Source organism: Schistocerca americana, chromosome 5 (genome assembly GCF_021461395.2).
Source record: "Schistocerca americana isolate TAMUIC-IGC-003095 chromosome 5, iqSchAmer2.1, whole genome shotgun sequence".
NCBI lineage: Eukaryota > Metazoa > Arthropoda > Insecta > Orthoptera > Acrididae > Schistocerca > Schistocerca americana.
Genome location: NC_060123.1, coordinates 707,452,723 through 707,473,852, shown reverse-complemented (window position 1 = coordinate 707,473,852; position 21,130 = coordinate 707,452,723). Strand labels below are relative to the sequence as shown.

The 21,130-nt window shown below is 45.2% G+C and overlaps 1 protein-coding gene across 1 annotated transcript in view; it reads left to right on the top strand.

The window, feature by feature from the left end:
• Window positions 1-21,130, top strand: part of LOC124616721 — a 48,960-nt gene that overhangs the window by 19,793 nt on the left and 8,037 nt on the right. The window contains exon 3 of the mRNA XM_047145081.1: window positions 1,179-1,328. Within this exon, the coding sequence (XP_047001037.1) occupies window positions 1,179-1,328 (150 nt within the window). The remainder of the gene's footprint in view (window positions 1-1,178; window positions 1,329-21,130) is intronic.

Genomic DNA, 21,130 nt, shown 5'->3' with positions numbered 1-21,130 from the left:
GGAAAAACGCACATTTTTTTAAATGAATAACTTGCAAGTTCCAATAAATACTATTTGAAACGTAGGTTACATTTTACAGACTTGAATAATATCGCCCGCTGACGATAGGACAAATGTGCCGAAAGATATTTCAGCACAAGCAGTAGTAGTCGTTTGTGTAATAGGTGGATGTGAATATCCGTAATTAAATCCTGGACATGTTCCTGCGTGCTGTCAACAGTGTCAGTAACTGTAATGTATTCATGATACAATAAGTCTGCCCTTGCTCAGATACGTCCCACACAATCATCACCTTCACCAACAACACCCCCACCTCCGCTAACCATCATCATAATCATTATCACCCATTTGGCATTAAATACTGGATAAAAGTATCATTTACAATTCTCGTGCATTAAGATCTTCGATGGTGTAATTTGTCCTGCATGTTTTGCAGTGCCGACTATTGACTACATTTAAATCTCCTTCCCTGTCCTTTCACACGACTTGGACTACAGCAAAGTGCTTCGTCGATGTACCTGTCCTCGGCTTTCCCGGGCACACGCTCTCTTTCTAAGACCTGAAGGGAAACACCAAAGACACGACACATTACCATCTTTAATACGATGCGGGAAGCCACTGGCGTTCAAAACAGCTTCCAGACGTATCGGAATAGATAAATACAGGGCCTATGTGGTTTTTAAATGAAAGTTATAACTTTCATCCTGCAATATTTTGGGAAGTCCAGGTAGTGATGATGGGGGTGGATATCGGTCACGCGCCATTCTCTCCAAGCTAGACCACCGAGCCTCAGTAATATTTAGATCTGGGGACTCTGGTGGCACAATTCATCCTCGTGCTCTCAAAACTAGTGCTGTGTGAACAGGAGCCTCGTGATCTTGGACCACAAATATTGCATCAAGGGCTGTACTTGCAATATAAAGCTTCGATACAGTGAGTCTTGGAACAGCAAACACTCGTGCTATCTCGGTTACGGAAGGACACACCATACGAGCAGCAGAAATTTGCCATTCGGATGCACTTAACTCCAACGCAGTGGACTCACAGCTGCATAGAACACTACTGACACTCACAGCGTGCTGCAGGGCGGCGTGCAGGTGCGGTCGCGCGGCCACACACAGCGGCGCAGCTCGCACGCTCGGCCAGCTTCTGCAGCCTCCGGCGCCGCGCTGTTGCAGGGCACCATCAACTGCAGCATCCGCGGCGACGCGGGCTGGCGGGAGAACGCGGTGAACTACCGGATCCGCGACTGGTGCCACGAGGGCGTCATCCGGCGCATCCTGGCCGCCACCAACCTCACGCTGGAGGAGGAGTGCGCCGTGCCGGCCGTAAGTCCGCTCGCTGCAGGGGACCGTAGCGGTCTGACAGCCCAACGACCAGCGTGCGTCGGAGGAACGCTTTGTGGATGGATGAATGGATGTGAATTTTCCTCTCACGTTTTGTACCTGTGTTTCTGTATAGGGCCAAGCGAGACGGTGATTATAATGTTACTCTGCTGCGGCTGAGAGTAATTTAGATAATAGAGATACACTGGACAGGAGAATCGCTATCACTGGATCACATTTGTTACTGAGAACTTATTCGAAGCGAAATGCGCTATAGATGACTCTGCACTTACCTGACGTGCTAAGCTACGAAATTCAAATCTGCTGCAGAAACAGACGATCTATCACAGTTTCGCGCACTCGGAGTAAAATCCAAAGTATATCTGCCGAACAGAAACCCTAGCAAAAACGGCCAAGGCGCTAAGATATGCTGCGTCAGTGGTCTCCGAGAATCTCTGTCTGAAAACTGAAAACAACTGTTATTTCGTTCCAGTTGGACAGTGGTTTCGAAACTGGCTCTTTATGGTACAACACATTTACTTTAAAACAATTACCTATGTCAGTCACATTTACTTTTGTCCTCAAGGAATTCCGATGCCTCACTTCGTCGCTTTGAAGTGTGCAGTGATCTAAATGAACAACTCACTGTATACGCAAATCTATCTTTCGCTAAATTTGTGAGGATAAGTTTCAAGAAATATTTATAAATCACAAAAGGAAAGTATTCTGCATCTATAATGACTCCTTTTAATGAGACTGAAGAAAAACTCCAAGTAGCATGAACAATACCTTTCTCTCAACATTGTCGTACCATCATAAAAATTACTTTTTTCGCATTCCTTTCACTTTTAAGTGAAATACTTTCTATTAACAGTGGTTGGAGGAAACTAAATATTACACTAAACTGATCTCTGATAAATCACCCTGGACACCGACAGTTGGACATTGTTACACAATGAAATCTTTACACTACAATAATGACTCATCTAGACTTTGCAGAAAAATTAACTCAAGAATATGAAACTTCCTGGCAGATTAAAACTGTGTGTCCGACCGAGACTCGAACTCGTGACCTTTGCCTTTCGCGGGCAAGTGCTCTACCAACTTGTTTTTTTCTTTTTTTTTTGTTTTCTTCATAGTTTTTCATAAACCGAAAATAAAAAGTTAAACTTTTTACTCAAGGGAAGACTTTTTTTTTTTTTTTTTTTTTTTTTTTTTTTTTTTTTTTTTTTTTTTTTTTTTGGACCGGTGGGGGCTCGGGGGGCAAAGCGGGCAGGGGTCGAAACCTGAGGCCTGGCCACAGTGTCCCCCGCACCACCACCGAGCCTGTGGTGCTTAGGGAAGTGGGAGAAACAGGAATCAACAGTAGTGGAAGGCGTTGTTATTTATTTATTTGCATGTGTTTTTGTAATATTCACTAATAGCATGAAATTATGGGAACACATATGCGAAAGATAAAAGAAATATAAATTCTAGGTAAAGAAAAAGAAAGGAAAAAGGAAAAGCAAAAAGAAATAAAATCCGCGCAATCTGCGACGCGCTCTCCCATCCGCGGAGGTCAGAAGTAGAATAGATCGTAGGCGGTTGAAACTTAGACACCGCCGGGGGAGGAGGGGTGGGTGCCCTCTGTGCCAGGCACCCCCCAACTCAGTGGAGGTCTAACAAAGACCGCTCGAAGATAGTTAGCAAATAATGTTCGGTAACGTGGCGTGTTTTCGAGAGCTGCATGGGCTGTTCGTAAATAGGTCCAGAAGTCGAGGCGGGATTTAGGTCCCTCATGAAAGAGATAAGCGACCGCCCACCCTGTGACCCACGTAATGGCATGACATTTGGCGGCGGGAAAATGTCGGTCCTCCGGGTATAGAAACATTCGAGGCTCGACTGTGTCTGGTGGCACCCGGAGATAGCAGGCAATGATTTGCTGCACGAAGCGCCATACATCTTGCGATGAGGCGCATGTCAGACGGTGTTCATCAGTGTCCAGTTGCTGGCAAAGGAGACAAAGAGGGGATTCTGACAAGCCAATGTTGTGCAGGCGCTGCTTCGTGGCAAATTTCCTGTTGACTATGTGATACCACAGCGCCCGGACGTTCGTAGGGAGGAAGGGCTGGTGGACGGTAGTCCACACTATGGGCCACTGGATGGAGGGGTGTTTGGTCTCCATCACATTCCGGGGAACACAGCGCAGCAACAGGCTGTAAAAATCCTTAGTCCTAGGTGGGCGTGTATCTGGGAGACTGGTATGTATATAACTGTAGTCGACGAAAAAGGTCGAAAGATGGGACAAATGAGGCACGATATGGCCGACAGACACTGGTGGTGAGGTGGAAGCTGGTAGGAGGACCTCAAGCAAGCTGCGTGTTAGAGATGTACCCTGGCCCATCCACTGTTTTCTCATGGTACTCATGTACAAGGCTGCAGATCGCATACGGACATTGACGAGCCCGACGCCACCATACCGTGTGGGCAGGGTAAGTGTCTCATAACGGACTTTAAACATTGAACCAGCCGTGAGGTAATAGCCAAAAGCCGCCTGAAGGTTGCGCCCAATTGCAGTTGGCAGAGGGAGAACTTGCGCGATGTGAACCAATTTTGATGCCACATAAAGATTAATAAACGCAACCCTTTGAAGTGTGTCCTGGCGGCGCAAGAGGTTCTGGCGGACGTCGTTGCGGATGACGTGTAACAGGCGACGGAAATTCGTTGCCGCCGTGCGTGTGACCGTGGGGGTAAAGGTAATGCCCAGGTACCGGAAAGTCCGCACAAGCGGCAGTGGTGCCACTTCACCCTCCTGGAGGCCTCGTCCAATGTGCATTGCAGAAGATTTGGCGACATTCATGGCACTGCCAGCGGCAGCCCCAAAACGGGTAATCAAGTCGAGGACATCCCTAATCTCAGAGCCGGAGCGAATGAGAAGGAGGAGGTCATCAGCATATGCCCGACAGCGAAAAGTGTGTTGGCGTAGGGTGAGGCCAGAAAGCTTGGTCGTCAAGCCCCCAATAAGGGGCTCAAGGGCAATAGCATACAGGAGGGTAGAGAGAGGGCACCCCTGCCGTATCGAACGGCAGATAGGTACCGGCCCTGCTATACGTCCATTGACTTGGACTCGTGAACTGGCACTGTCGTAAAGACGCCGGATGACGTCGAGAAACGGAGGGGGGATGCCCATTCGGGCTGCCACCGAAAACAGGAAACGATGACGCACTTTATCGAAGGCGCTGTCGAAGTCTATAGCGACGACCGCTGCCCGGAGCCTGCAGGCCGCCGCTATCGCAATTAAGTCGCGGCATTCCCCTGTGGCAGTCTGTATGTTAATCTGTCCGCCAGGCGTCGTTTGTTCTGGCGAGAGGATATGAGGGAGTGTAGTTCGGAGCCGCATTGCCAGTAAGCGCGCGAAAATCTTGTAATCGGTATTGAGGAGGGTGAGCGGTCTGTAACTCGTGACCATCGAACCACGGGCTGGTTTGTGGACTGGTATAATGATGCCCTCAGCAAAGGCGGGTGGGATTGCTTGGTCAGATGTTATCAGTTCTTGATACATAGTCGTCCACCGTGGGGCCATGAGGTCCCGAAAGGTACGGTAAAACTCAATCGGTAAGCCGTCAATGCCGGGCGATCTGTTGACTGCACCCTTGGCGATTGCGTTGTTGACTTCGTCTAGCGTTACCGCCACTGTCAAAGCATCCGCCTCCGTGTGGGGGAGGGTGCGCGTGACGTAATTCAAAATGGAGTCGTCTGCTGCAGTTTCAGCGTCGTCATCACTATAAGTAGGACGGTAGTGCTCGACGAATGCGCGGACGATGTCATTCTGAGTGGTCACCTGCGTTCCATGAGGCGTTGTCAAAGTGCTGATGATCTGCCGACGACGCCTTCGGTTGTCGGACACTATATCATGCATGGATGGAATTTCTAAACCCGCGTGTTCGTGGCGCCGCGTCCGTATCACGACCCCTTGCAACGTCCGGCGTGCCAGCGCAATTATCTTCGCCTTAGTTCTTTGCCGTTCCAACTGGTTGTCCGGGGTTGGCGGTTGAGCATCCAGATCTCGGAGAATCGCGTAATAGAAGTCAACAGTGGTGCGATGCCAGTCGGCCATGTCCTTCCCGTATCTCATCAGTGTCCTCCGGATCGCCGGCTTGGCGCAGTCCAACCACCATGTCAATGTCGAGCGGTAGCGGGGAAGGCGTCGTTCGCAGGCTGTCCACGTGTCAGTGACTTGTTGGCGACACGCCTGGTCATGCAAGTGTGAGGTATTGAGTTTCCATGGCGCACGGCTGCGCCATACTGATTGCGGCGGAAGGAGGACCGTACAGATGTAAGCGCAATGGTCCGAAAAGGCCAGCGGCCAGCGTTCGGCGCCCCGTATCGCAGATCTAAGAGTTTGTGAGACATATATCCTGTCTAGTCGGCTTGCGGAATGACTTGTAAGAAAGGTATGGCCAGAAAGGTCGCCGTGTTGTACTTCCCAGGTATCGTGAAGCAGGAGGTCTCGCACCACTATACGTAGCTCCTGGCATGTAGTATAGTGGGGAATCTGATCTTTAGGATGCAGAACGCTGTTAAAGTCACCTCCTAGTAGGCAATGGTCATAACGCCCTAAAAACAGGGGAGCGATTTCCTCGGAATAAAACTGGGCTCTTTCATGCCGTCGTTCGGTGCCTGAGGGAGCGTAGACATTAATGATGCGTGTCCCCATGGCAGTGAGTGCCATGCCCCGAGCTGATGGAAGGAAGGCGACATCGGTCACAGAAATCCCGTGGCGGACGTAGATGGCCACCCCGCGGCCCATAGGATCACTCGCGGAGGCGTGGGCGGTATAGCCATTAATATCCGGGAGACTAGCCAAGTGAACTTCCTGCAGAAGGGCGAAATCAATATCCGAAGCCCAGAACATCTCCTGCATAAGGCGGATTTTCACCCTGGAACGGATGTTGTTGGTGTTGATGGTTGCTATCCGGTAGGCCTGGTGTCGGATTGCTGGTGGCTGGTCCACTCCGCCGTCCGCGCAAGGGTGTGGGCGTCGCAGCGGAACGTTATCCCGCTGGGCCGCAGGGGAGTCTGGGGAGAGTATGATTAGTGGTGCGGCCGTGACGGCGCAGGGTCCCGTAACGGCTCCTGCTCCGTGACCCCCTCCTCGTGCCACGCCGTGGAAGCGGAAACTGGTGTATCGACCATTTTGTCTTCAGAAGATGTTGTAATTGTGCGTGGTGTCGTGTCGCCTGTGAGACGTTCATGATTTAGTTCAGCGTCAGCACGGGGCGCAGGCACACCGATAGATGTCTCCGCGCTCATGACGTCTTCGTCAGCAGTAGCGGGTTCTGAGGCTTCGTGCTGGTCGACGGGTACGTCCTCCTCGACTTGTAACGTCTCCTCTTGGTCGGAAACGGTGCGACGTCTTCGCTTGCGACGTTTCGGGGAACGTTGTTTCCTTGTGCGACCCTCCGTGTCCGACGACGGAAGGGAGTCACGTCGTTCTGGCAGAAAGGCCGCTGTAGGAACGATGAGCGAGTCGATCTCCATCGTGTTTCCGAGATCAGGGTCAGCGTCTGGTTGCGTCGGCATCTTCGGAGCGGCGTCAATGGCCGGCCGAGGCGGCGGGTCGTCCGAGGCGCTCTCCGTCAGTGTCTGGTCGGGCTCGTTGGTGGCGTCGTTTGTGGTGACCGGGCGACGTTGCAAAGTGGTAGGAGAAGCCAGAGCAGCGGCATAGGTCACCGGCAGCACTGTAGGTTGCGACGTGGCTGGTTTTTCGGCAGCTGGAAGTTGCGTAATACGCCGTTGTAGGCATTCGGATCTAAGGTGGCCTTCTTTGCCGCACCCGGAACAGGTCCGAGGCTGGCCGTCGTATATAATTATTGCACGGCATCCGCCGATCTGTAAGTAGGACGGGACGTGGCTTCGGAGATCTATGGTGACCTGTCGGACCCCGTTTAGGACAGGATACGTCCGAAACTGTGTCCACTTCTCCGCAGTGTGGCCGTGGACTGTGCCGTATGGGCGTAGTGCCGCGACGACTTCCTCTGCTGGAAGTTCGAATGGCAATTCGAAAATGCGTATCGTTCGCATACCTAAGCCTGCGTGGTCGACGGTTACCTCTCCCACATTGCCATCAGCGTGACAGAAGCGGAGCCCCTGTTTGGTCTCACGTAGTATGCGTTCGCACGCCGCGTCGTTAATGATTTTCACATAGACCGTGCTGCTCACGATGGACAAATGTATGCCTATAATATCGGTCGCCGGGATCTTCACTTCCTCTCGCAGAAAACGCTCCACCTCAAGTGCTTTGGGTCGGGCATAATCGTTGCAGAAAGTAAATCGGAGTGTTGATTTACGGTAACGGTTCGCCATGGATCGTACAGGGTAAGCCGGCACTTAAGCAACGGCCGTCGGAAAGTAAACAAGGCGAGCTCGCGCGCCGCACGAAGTCAACACGTACGCGTCCGCTCTTTTGCCCTGCCGAAGGCAGACTGCCAACTGAGCTACCGAAGCACGACTCACGCCCGGTACTCACAGCTTTACTTCTGCCAGTACCTCGTCTCCTACCTTCCAAACTTTACAGAAGCTCTCCTGCGAACCTTGCAGAAACTAGCACTCCTGAAAGAAAGGATGTTGCGGAGACGTAGCTTAGCCACAGTCTGGGGGATGTTTCCAGAATGAGATTTTCACTCTGCAGCGGAGTGTGCGCTGATATGAAACTTCCTGGCAGATTAAAACTGTGTGCCCGACCGAGACTCGAACTCGGGACCTTTGCCTTTCGCGGGCAAGTGCTCTACCAACTGAGCTACCGAAGCACGACTCACGCCCGGTACTCACAGCTGTACTTCTGCCAGTACCTCGTCTCCTACCTTCTGCCAGGAAGTTTCATATCAGCGCACACTCCGCTGCAGAGTGAAAATCTCATTCTGGAAACATCCCCCAGGCTGTGGCTAAGCCATGTCTCCGCAATATCCTTTCTTTCAGGAGTGCTAGTTCTGCAAGGTTCGCAGGAGAGCTTCTGTAAAGTTTGGAAGGTAGGAGACGAGGTACTGGCAGAAGTAAAGCTGTGAGTACCGGGCGTGAGTCGTGCTTCGGTAGCTCAGTTGGTAGAGCACTTGCCCGCGAAAGACAAAGGTCCCGAGTTCGAGTCTCGGTCGGACACACAGTTTTAATCTGCCAGGAAGTTTCATATCAGCGCACACTCCGCTGCAAAGTGAATATCTCATTCTGGGAACTCAAGAATAGTTACGTTTTCCCAAATCTGTTGTCTCTTAAAGATCATTTCGAATTATCGTTTATCCTTAATCCTCAGTTACAGAGCATGGAGCATCTTGTGATGCCCATATCATTTTATTTGCTATTAAACTTGACCGTGTAGCACCAGACTATGGTAGAAGCATATGAGAATAATGATTGCACAGTATTATTACCAACACTTAGCTATCACACGGTAACTTATAAATGGTAATTATGTAATGGACTATAATGCGGATTGATGGTGAACTAAAACTTGAATAGTCACCATGAGATGACTGAGAAAAGGGAGAAATCTCAAGAGCTTTCAAACACAAATAAATTTTGCAAGTCAACACTCATGATAACGCCTAAATACAAAACTTCTAATACACAGAATAATGTAGAATATTATTGCAGGAAATACTGTGAAACGTTGTAATGTCAATAAAGTTTACAGTAGTATTTGGTTTGTAATGTGATGAAGGCACGAGAACAGTCTGTAATTTTACTAGAAGTATTTTTCATGAAACTATTACTGCATGAGTTTAAGTGAGCTCATTGCTCCGATTGTAATAGTCAAACTCAGTGAAAAAGTGATTAATTACTCTTCATTGTGTTGAAGACACTGTGATGGCTGTAAACTGTACGAACTGAACATAACAATCCATTTTACAATCTGTTTCCAATTATAAAAATGCAGCCTAGAAATATTATGCTTACTGTCATTGCACTGATGTCACGCCCTTTTTAACAGTTGGCTGAATTATCCGGAAAGGCACCTTGCAAATTCTGAATAGTATAAATATTGGCACAATAGCTGTAGTCTTCGGTATGCAGCGATTCTGTCTGTCTCGTTGACAGAGTCTGTGTCAAATGATAAGATGACGTTAATTCATCTTTCAGAACCAAATTATTATTCAGTAACATAAACTGGAGAAAACTTGGCTGCACAATTTAAAATAAATTCTGTCCAAAGTCATCTCGTATGTAATGGCGTCTCTGTTACATCTGATACCAGAACAGGTGTCATATGACATCTGCCCCTACGAACAGAGGCTCCTGGCACTCTCTTGTCCCTGGGGTGTGAAACTGCCCCTAAAGGCGGAAGAATCAGCAATTATCAATGACATGAGGATGCAGAAGTCAATGGAAACCACTGCATTATAGACACATAATGTGTATCCACCACACATGTGGCCTGTAATTGAAAATGTCTCATTATGATCTCCCCATTGGTAAAAGATTCCTGAATAGGCGCCCATTCGCACTTTCGGGAGGGGACAGTCGAGGGGGAGGTGACCATGAGAAAAAGATTGAATAACCGTAGACATGAAAACGTTCTACAAGTCGTCACATGAAATGTCAGACGTTTTAATGTGGCAGAAAAGCTAGAAAATCGGAAAAGGGGAATGCTAAGGCTCAATCTAGATATAGTGGGGGACTGTGAAGCGAACTGGAATGAGACGAAGATTTCTGGTCACATGAGTATGGGGTAGATATCAACAGCAGCAGAAAATGGTATAACGGGAGTAGGATTCGTTATGAATAGGAAGGTAGGGTAGAGAGTGAGTTACTGTCAACAGTTCAGTGACATGGTTGTTCTCATCAGAACTGACAGCAAACAAATCCTACAACGATAGTTCAGGTACACATGCCGATGTCGCAAGCAGAAGATGAAGCGCTAGAGAAATTATATGACGATACAGAAATGGTAATTTAGCAGGTAAAGGGAGGTGAAACTGCAATACTCAGGGGGACTGTAATACATTTGTAGGGGAAGGAGTACGAGAAAGGGTTATGGGAGAATACGGGCTTGGTGCTAGATATGATAGAGAAGAATGACTAATCCAGTTCTTCAATTAATTCCAGTTAGTAACAGCGAATACTGTGTTCAAGAATCACAAGATGAGGAGATATACTTGGATAAACTCGGAAGATACTGGAAGACTTCAGTTATATTACATCATTCTCAGACAAAAATTTCGAAATCAGATACTGGACAGTAAGGCGTGCCCAGGAGCTGTTATATACTCAGATCACAGTTTATTAGTGATGAAGAGTAAACTGAAGTTTAAGAGAATAGTCATGAAGAATCAGTACCCAAGGAACTGGGATAAAGAGGTACTGAGGAATGAAGTGATACACTTGAAGTCCTCTAAGGCTATAGAGAGCGCCTTAAAGAATAGCTCAGTAGGCAGTTCAATAGCAGAGGAATAGACATATCTGAAAACACCAGTCACAGAAGCTAGAAAGGAAAACGTAATAAAAAGAACGAATCTGCGAAGAAACCATGGGAAACAAAAGAAATACTTCAGCTGAACAATTAAAGAAGGAAGTACAAAAATTTTAAGGGAAATTCAGGAATGCAGAAATAAAAGTCGCTGAGGAATGAAATCAATATGAACTGCAAGAAGCTAACAAGAAATGGCTCCGTGAAAAATGTGAAGAAATCGAGAAAGAAATTACTGTCAGAAGGGCTGACTCAACACGTAGAAAAGGCAAACCAACCATCCACGAAATTAAGAACAAGGGTGGTAACATAAGAGGGGAATGAGAGTTCCACTGTTAAATACAGAGGAGAGAGCAGATAGTTGGATAGAGTATATTGAGAACCTTTATGAGTGGGAAGATTTGTCTGATGTGATAGAAGAAGAAGAAGAAGAAGAAGAAGCAAAAGTCGGTTTATAAGAGCTAGAGCATACTGTATTACAAACAGAATTTGAAAGAGCATTGGATAACTTTAGATCAAATAAAGTAGAAGGGACTGATAACATTTCATCAGAATTTCTAAAATCATTGGGGGAAGTTGCAACAAAACACGATGGTGTGTAGAATGCATGAGACTGGCGATATACCAAGTGACTTTCGAAAAAATATTAACCACACAGCAAGAGCTGAATCAGTTTAACAGTTCATGTATCCAAGATGCCGACAAGACTAATGCACAGAAGATTGGAAAAGACAATGAGGATTTATTAGATTACTATCAGTTTGACTTTAGGAATGGTAAACAAGGAGGACTTCAAAAGCTAAGTAGCACTGCAAAAACGGCATTCCTGGATAAGCAGAATCTACTAGTATCAAACATAGGTCTCTATCTGAACAAGAAATTTCTGAGAATGTTCGTTTGGAGCACAGCATTGTATCGTAGTGAAACATGGACTGTGTGACACTCAAAACAGAAGAGAATCGAAGCGTTTGAGGTATGGTGCTACAGCCGAATGCTGAAAATTACGTGGAGTGATAAGGTAAGGAATGAGGATGCTCTCCTCAGAATCGGCAGGAAAGGAACATGTGGGAAACAATGACAAGAAGGAGGGGCAGGATGGTAGGACATCTGTTAAAACGTCAGGGAATAACTTCCATGTTACTAGAGGGAGCTGTATAGGGTAAAAACTGTAGAGGAAAACAGAGCCTGGAATACATCCAGCAAGTAGCTGAGGGCGAGTGAATGTTTGGTTGCAAGTGCCACTCTGAGATGAAGAGGTTGACACATATCCCTAGATACTATAGTCTTCCTCAACAAGAACATCTCACTTACTAATTCTAAGGTAGAAATTTTTTTCTTACATTTATGTGCAATTACACTTTGAGTCATTCAGTGAATGGTTTTATGTTAGCCACATTATGGAGACCTCGTAAGTTGTGAGTCCTTAAAGTTTCCACATCTGCAGCGTTCACATGCGCAATTCGTCGAATTCCTGCTCTATTAGTGAAATTATCGCAGTATGAATGTAGAATTTTAAAAAGGTTTAGTTTGTCTGTCTCAGGAGAACCGTCAAATTTGCCTAATATAATTTCTTGTGTCTTAGCATACTCTTCACTTTCATAATGAGATGCCTTTACATTACTCATCTTAATACAGAAGGACTTATACGAAGTTTGTGAGTTGAGTGGAGAAAGAAACTTTAAACAATTCTCGTCCTCCTCTTCCTTTGAAATTCAATCCTCAAACTTCAAACACACTAAGATACCATTAATTGGCAGTTTTCTCTTCGTACTACTGAAGTTTGAAATCGCTTTATGTTTACTCAATAAATCAACACCCAAAGTTGTTTCTATAGTAAGTAGTGGGAATATTATAGAATTTCCCGAAAACTCATGTCCTTGCCACGCAAAATAGCCGAGTTTGGTTCCTCACATCAGCCCTCTTTCCTGTAATTACCTTCTTACGTTGCAGTGGTAATCTCAGACAGACAGCTACTTTCTCACATTTACTGAATACACATCACTAATACCATAAAAGGGACTCGCTGAATCTAGAACGCAGGTAACAATATCTTTCAAACCTGGACGGTGATGATAAGGTGAGCTGAAGTGTTCTGCTTATTGTCATTCTCCTCTAAATGGACTATATTTGCTCTGATGGATGAACTGTTTGCTATGTAGGCGAACATGTCGGTTGCCGGCTGCATCACACCTCACTGTTATGACGCATCGTCTCGATCCTATTATTAAGCAGGTCTGTTGATCTCAGTAACACTCGCATTCCGATCTGCACTAAACTTCTTTGATCTCTCCAGTTTCGATTAGATCTTTAGTCATAATTATTACGGATGAAATGATTTTCGTATTCGTATCTTCTTCGATTCCACAAGCCGCGTTCAATATCTCTGTCTCGGTAATCGCAATTGTGAAAGCTACCCCTGGAAGTCCAATCGTTTTCTCGGAATAAATGGTGTCCCACTGAATGACTCCTATCTTCCTAATTGCTGTTAAACTGACCTCTCTAATTCCAGTGGTGAGGCTGATCACTCTATGGGCAGTAATTTTGTCTGAGGTTAACATAGTTGTTGATGAACGAGGTGGCTGTTCATCGTTATCGAATTCTAGCTTTCACAACAAACCTTTAAATGCTTCCGCGTCGTTCTTGCAATGACCCGCCAAAACTATGTATCTGAGTCGAACTGGTAATTGCGTCAGAAAAATTCGTATTAGTTTCTTACGCATCATGTGCTCGAAAAAGCACGCAGAACTTGAGAAGTCAGACTTTATAAAGTTCTTAATTCTTGACTCATTAAGTAACTTTTCTGTAACGTATACCTACGTTTAAACCGAGATTTAAAGCGCAAAGCATTTGAAATTGTAAATTTAAGTTGTACAAGATTTGTTTTTACGACTCCAGAGTGTTGTTTAAATACTTCTTGTTGATTTAATTGCACTAAATAAATCCTGCAGTATTTTACATTTTATCACACAAAATCTCTTATTTTTGTGCTTCTTTTTATATAGTACACATAAACGAACTGTTTGAGGTCTCAATTTCACATTCTGAAAAGTTATAGTCTCCCTGTGTCAAGTAAATTTTCAGGGTAAATTTTCATATAAAAGTAAATTCCAGAGTTTAAGCTTGTACATCAAAGTTTCGCTGCATAGATACAAAGTCTGCAAAATTGGCATTCAGTGCTGGCATCTACACTTTTCTTTGTCAACACACAGAACGCATGTCATTTTAAGTAACATGTGACGTGTTTTATTGGAGAAGTGCAAATGTCACCATCACAACTGTCACTAAGTTCCTTCTTTGTGTGATCCTCTGCTAGTCGAACTGTGATCCCTGGCTTCTGAAAAACTGTGTCCTTTTTATCTGTTTCTGATACCTTCCTCCATCCAACGACAAACAATTCCGCTACACTTAGGATCGTTGACATTGGCGCATTCCTACGAACACATTTTGTACCATACTGAAGAAAACAGGTATTTAGTTCACGACGCACGGTCTAGAAGACTCCAACATGTCTCAGTATGACGTGTCAACAACAAAAAAAAGAAGGCGATAATGCAACCAACAAAAAAACATTGGAGGGTTGGCGATTTAAGGAAGGTGGGGAGGATATAGAAGCATTCTGCGGGAAATGACCTTAGAGAACGAGTTCGAAAGTTTTCTCGCGGCCTGAGAGACCACACCTCGTGAGTTAAGGGTTGAGCATAATAACGCTGTAGTTACGCGGTAATGTGTTGTCTCTGACCAGTAAGATGACAAGGATGCGTAACAAAAACGTTCTCCAGCTTACGCATGTATTCTTGCGGCTGATTCTGCCTTGAGATAATTGCACATAAATTCTAATTTCTGACCAACAGGTCATATAGGGGGAAGGGAATAATCAAATTGTAGGAACCACTCCATTGAGTGAATCTCGTTCCCAACATTTCAGAAAATTTTAAATTTCCTAATACTGAGAAAATGTTTGTTATCAAAACCATAATTATTGTGTGAGCATGTATTTTTCCTCGCACTACAGGTTGTTTCCCAGCTCTCTTGTGTGTGAAAACAGTCACGATGACGGATGAACTCTTCCCACCTGCTACGTCTTTGCTTGCTCATCAGTATTTCTAAAATGAAAATTGTCTCGCCTATTGACATGACCCGCTTCATTGATTTTCTTTCCGATATGACAAAGCTATTAATGAGTATTCTTAACTTCTTGTTTATGATGCTGGTTAATGGGCATTTGACCTTGTTCGGAACAGAGCAACGATTGAAATTCTTCCGAATCGAGAAAAGGGACTGTTTGACTATCATCAGTTGTTTATTGGAATTGCGACCTTTGAACATATATTCAAGCCTGGGCTCTATTTACGTTAGACTTCAAATCATCACACATCTCTTTCCTAATCTGAATGGATAATTCGCTAAAATTAACCAAAAGTTTATCTCTGAAATTTTTATTACTCACTTCAAGCCTCCTAGAAATGTTTTCGTCCTGTGTTTTATTAGTTTCTTTACTCTTTACAACTTCTTTATTACTTCCTTCCTTCCTTTTAACAATATGCTCTTCCAGTTTTTTGTTATATTCCTTAACAACTTTCACATGTTTAATGAACTATGACGCACAGCATCAGAATTTAAAAGAAAAGAGTTTACATGAGTCGCTGTAAGATTGGGAATGATCCTCCCTGTCAATTTTAACATTACTTTACATTGGTGTTTTAACAAATAAAAATAAAATAATATATAATAATAATTAATTTGTAATAATACTAATTACTGTTTGTTTTGGTTGGATAAGTAATTGAGAGATTAAAATTTACGCCGTGAATTTATCGAGCTTCGCACGTCCGAAGATGTACGGAACGTAGCAAGGGCTCATTATATATTTTTTGTAGACAAAGTATGATATCTGACCTCAGCTTCAATCATGAAAATGGAGTTACTAAAACTACTAAAATAAAGAAAAGCATACGATTAAATAAAACATATATTCATTTTAACATATACATTACGATACAAATGACACTTACGTAAAATTCTAAGTAAATAATTGCAGATAATTCACAAATGAGAGCGACTTATTAATTCCGCGCCTCTTTTCTGCACATAAATATCAATATGGCTAACTGTGGAGCCGCACAAAATATTACGTCCTTCTAGGACAACGAATGACATAAGAGAGTGAAGATGCCTACTGGCTGCGACAAGAGAGCGGTGTTAATTCCTCTATTTTGCATTCTCTTGTCTTAAAAAATCGATACATATAATCTAAGTTAAATAAATTAAATATTGTCTGTGCTCGAGTGCAGATGGTTCCTTAAAGTGTGGTACAAACGTGAACTAAATGTTCATTAGCTAGACTACTGTAGCAAGTCACATTCTAGAGATTTATTTTCTAGTATAACTGTTGCTGATTTCATCTCAGGTTTGTTAGGCCCTACAATTGTTTTTTATCTCGAAGCGCGTATCTCGTCTCTGCTCTGCGTGTACACTGCAAAAATGTGACGTTCTGAACTGCATGTTCGCAAAATAAATCATCTGCTCGGAAAAGTGCCTTGTCTTTTTTTACTACGTTGCTTTCCTGAATTAAACTGTTGTTCTTCTTCTGAAAATACAGTTCACTGTCGATGCAGCAGCGCAAGGCGTGACACTGCAGCTTCTGTCAAATCTACTTTCATAGCATGTGTGAGGGTAAGCTTCAAGAAATATTTATAAATGACAAAAGGAAAGTATTCTGGAATTATGCTGAATCCTTGTAATGAAATTCCATCTAGGATGAAGCGTAACTTTTTCTCAGATACAATCTTCATATCGTTAAGGCTAACCGGCCATTGACCTTCTTCTTTTGTACTGGATGCACACGCATTGGCCGAGCGGTTCTAGGCGCTTCAGTCTGGAACCGCGCGACCGCTACGGTCGCAGGTTCGAATCCTGCTTCGGGCGTGGATGTGTGTGATGTCCTTAGGTTAGTTAGGTTTAAGTAGTTCTACGTTCTAGGGGACTGATCACCTCAGATATTAAGTCCCATAGTGCTCAGAGCCATTTGAACCATTTTTGAACCACACGGATTGCCCGAACTCTTACGGGACTCGGTAATATTGTCTGCCGCGAGTAATGGGCAGGGGCACTACAAATGTAGTGCGTGGACATTAAGCTGGGAATGTGGGTCTCACGGGGAGCGTGGAAGGGATAAGTCCCTGCAGTCACACTATCCTCTGTGCCCTCGGTGGCTCAGATGGATGCCGGCACGGTAGCTCAGCGTGTTCGGTCAGAGGGTTTAGCTACCCTCTATAATAAAAAAAAAACTGAGTGAACGGATCAACGAACAACCTGAACGGTTGTCATCGGACGTCCGCCACGAACAAATTCAATGAACAATATAGAACAAAATGAGATCAACAAAAAAGAAAAAAGATGGATAGAGTGTCTGCCATGTAAGCAGGAGATCCCGGGGTCGAGTCTTGGTCGGGGCACACATTTTCAACTGTCCCTGTTGATGTATATCAACGCCTGTCGACAGCGTAGGTTCTTGATTTAATTATCATTTCATTTTTTCTCAGCGGTCATATCATCATAAAATTACTTTCACACATAATATTTAAATTCTTAAAATTACTCTTCGCCATTTTAAATGATACCCTTTTAACGAACAATGGTGAGAGGAAACTAAATCATACATAACAGATGACTGATAATTCACCCCGGATACCAACATGTAGGTATGGTTAGACACAATGAATTTTTAAACTGTAATAATTACTTGCCTAGAGCCTGCAGCAAAATAAATTCAATAGCAATGATCTTTTCCAAAGTATTGTCTCTATAAAATGATCGCAGATCATCTTTTATCCTTAATCCTCAATTACAGATCATGCAGCATCTCAAAAAAAAAAAAAATCATTCTCTGTGTTCCGTCATCCAAGCCCGTCTCCGTGCCGTAACTGCATCCGACTACCTCGATCGAGCTGGTTCAACTAAATAACGCTACAGCCTCTACTAGCCAGAGAATACGTATCACTCATGTGGCGTGACTTGCGAAGATACACATAGTGGTAAACATTCCAAATAAACTGTCAAAAAGACGAAACCACGTGTCATTTCTCGTGGCATGTACACGCTTTATGAGCATTTCTCCTAATGATACACTGATGAGCCAGAACGTTACGACCGCCTCCTTAATACCTCGTCATCCATATTTGGAACGAAATACATCAGTAATTGTTCGTATGAGAGATGTGACAGTTTATTCATAGGTTTGTAGAGGTATGCGGCATTAGATATCGCCGCACAGGTCATGTATTTCGCGTAAATAACGGGCCGCTGATTTGCATGCGCGCTGAAGGCACCCGATAGCGACCCAGACGGGTTCCGTGGGCTTTACACCAGGCTAATTTTGACGCCGCGACATCAGCGTGACTTCGCTATAATGCTCCTCAAACCCCTGAGCATGGATCTGGCTCCGAGTCACGGACGACTGTGTTCTGCTGAAAGGTGACATCGCCGTCGGGGAAGACATCCAACACGAAGGGATGGAGGTGGTTCGCACCTGTCAGCTGGTCTTCGATTACTACCACAAGTCCCATGCAAGCACAGGAGAACGTCTCCCGTAGCATAATACTACTCCCGCCAGCCTGCGTCCGTGGCGCGCTGCACGATTCGAGCCGCCGTTCACATCGATGATGGCGCTTGTGGGAACGACCGTCGACCTAGTGTAGCAATAACGTTATTCACTGGAAGAACCATTGATCGACGGTCGAATGCCGACGGTTCCAGTCCCACTGTAACTGTATTGACGATGTCGTTGGGTCATAATGTCTGCACATGGGGATGGTCGGCTGCGGAGCTTCATTATCAACAATGTACGATGAACATTGTGCTCTGAAACACTTGTGCGTGCACCAGCATAGTGTTCTTTCAGCAGAGATGCCACAGGTCATAATCTATCCAACTTTACAGAGTAGACAAGCCTCCGAACCCCACATTCTGTGAAGAGCCGTGGACGTCCGACAATTTAGCGCCTGGTGGTAGTTTCGCTGTCCTTGTACCTTTTCCAGTAGATGCTCACAGCATGTGAAGATCCGACCAGCTTCGCCGTTTTCGAGATACTCGTTCACAGGCTCTGCATAATAATAATTTGCCCTTTGTCAGAGCCGCTTGTCTCAATGGATTTCCCGTATGTTTGCTAGGGTGATCCGCCGTCCGTAGCTGCTCCGCTTACACACTTTTGTTACGGCGTCGCGTGACCGCAACGCCACAAGGCGGCATCGAGCGCCGCGGTGGGGTGCGGCCATAATGTTTTGGCTCATCAGCGTGACGTAAGCGGTGGTCCTCTGCTGTGCACGGCGCTCCCTCGCCGCACTGAGTACACGGTACTGTGTACTCGGGACGCCGAGGTGGCTGCACAACCACGTGCGCTTCTCAGCTCTAATGACCCTCCCTTGGCCACTAGAAAAATTATTAGGTATTCCTGAAAAGAGCAAAAAGACAAACACACAGGCAGCCTCTAAACTTTCAGCTGCAAAATTGATTGTAACTTTGGCGTTACTTTTGAATATCAAAATTGAAATTGACTTTTTCATCAAAAATAAAATATTTAGTCCTATGGATCCTAATTACTGTCTTCTTGGCTGAGAAAGAGTAAATTATTAATTTTGCAGCAAGGCGCGGCGTCTCCGGAGTGTAATCGAGCGCACGCAAGGTTAAAGTTCTTCCTAGCAGCCGGCGTACAGCTTTTTAAGATCTGCGTCGTAATGTAGCTCTTAAAAATTCTTGACGTTGTTATTGAAGAGCAACTCAGGCGGATACGATTCTGAACTACTGTGACAGTCTGTGACGGTAGGGCAAGTTCGACAAATATTCGCTTTTCACAAAAGAGAATGTGTTCATTTCAAAAGACAGTGTTATTAAACAGGGATCGCACAGTACTACCTAGCATTCAAAATACAAAGTCTTCTGCTTGCTTGCACTTTGTATCGTAATTACTAGGAGAGGAAAGATGAGTATAATATCCACTTCAGAAATGAGAAAAATTTTACCTTTAGAGATAACAATACCTATTTCACAAAAAAAGTTCTTCTCGGTGCTCAACTATTACAGTATATACTCAGCTTCTTACAAGTGGGGGGGGGGGGGGGGGTATACTGACAAAAATTAATATTTGCTGATATCTCGCAGCAATGGCGGCTGTCGTTTCTTTTTTAACAATAGGGGTACACCTCCTTTGAAAATACGCCCTTCGGTGTTCCAGTGCAGTATCAGGGAAAAAAAATCATTGTAAAGTCACGGAATACAGAAGTTTCTTAAAAATCATAGAACACTAACAAGCCAACGATGTTATTTACAATGCTGCGCTCTCGCAGGCGTAAGCGATAATTCAGGTTATTTATAAATGACAGTATTTTATTAGCGTTCTTTTGCACAAATCATTTTGTTATTTATTGTTATTTTTCGCTCTTGTCCCCCATAATTGAGTTAGAAGAGAAAGTGGCATTGCTGTTCAAGATACTCTCACCGTAGCAGCCACTGCCCAGTCGCGGGTGTGCTATGAGTCGGCCTCTGAGAATCGGCGAAGGAACGCAAGGCCGACGGCGATATCAGTGAGTGAGAAAGCCAGAAAGTCGTGGCATACTATCCACAAGTTTACCAGGGCACTTTTGTTCCAGATTGTCCCATTCCTCAGCGGCGATTCGGCGCACATCCCTCAGAGTGGCTGGTGGGTCACGTCGACCATAGATAGCCGTTTTCAATCTATCCCAGGCATTTTCAATAGGCTTCATGTATGGTGGACATGCTGGCCACTTTAGTCGAGTGATGTCGTTATCCTGAAGGAAGTCATTCATAAGATGTCCACGATGGGTACGCGAATTGTCGTCCATGAAGACGACTGTCTCGCCAATATCCAGCCGATAAGGTTGCACTATCGGTCGGAGGATGACATTTACGTATCATACAGCCTTTACGCCGCCTTCCATGACCACCAGCGGCGTACGTCGGCACACATAATGCAACCCCAAAACAGCAAGGAGCCTCCACCTTGCTGCACTCGCTGTTCAGCGTGTCTAAGACGTTCAGCCTAGCCGGGTTGCCTCCAAACACGTCTCCGACGATTGTCAGGTTGAAGGCACATGCGACACTCATCGGTGAAGAAAACGTGATGCCAATCCTGAGCAGTCCATTCGACATGTTGCTGGGCCCATCTGCACCGCGCTGCCTGGTGTCGTGGTTGCAAAGATGGACCACGCCATGGACGTCCGGAGTGAAGTTGGGCATTATGCAGCCTATTGCACACAGTTTGATTCGTAACACGACGTCCTGTGGTTGCAGGAAAAGCATTATTCGACACGGTGGCGTTGCTGTCAGGATTCCTACGAGCCATGATCCATAG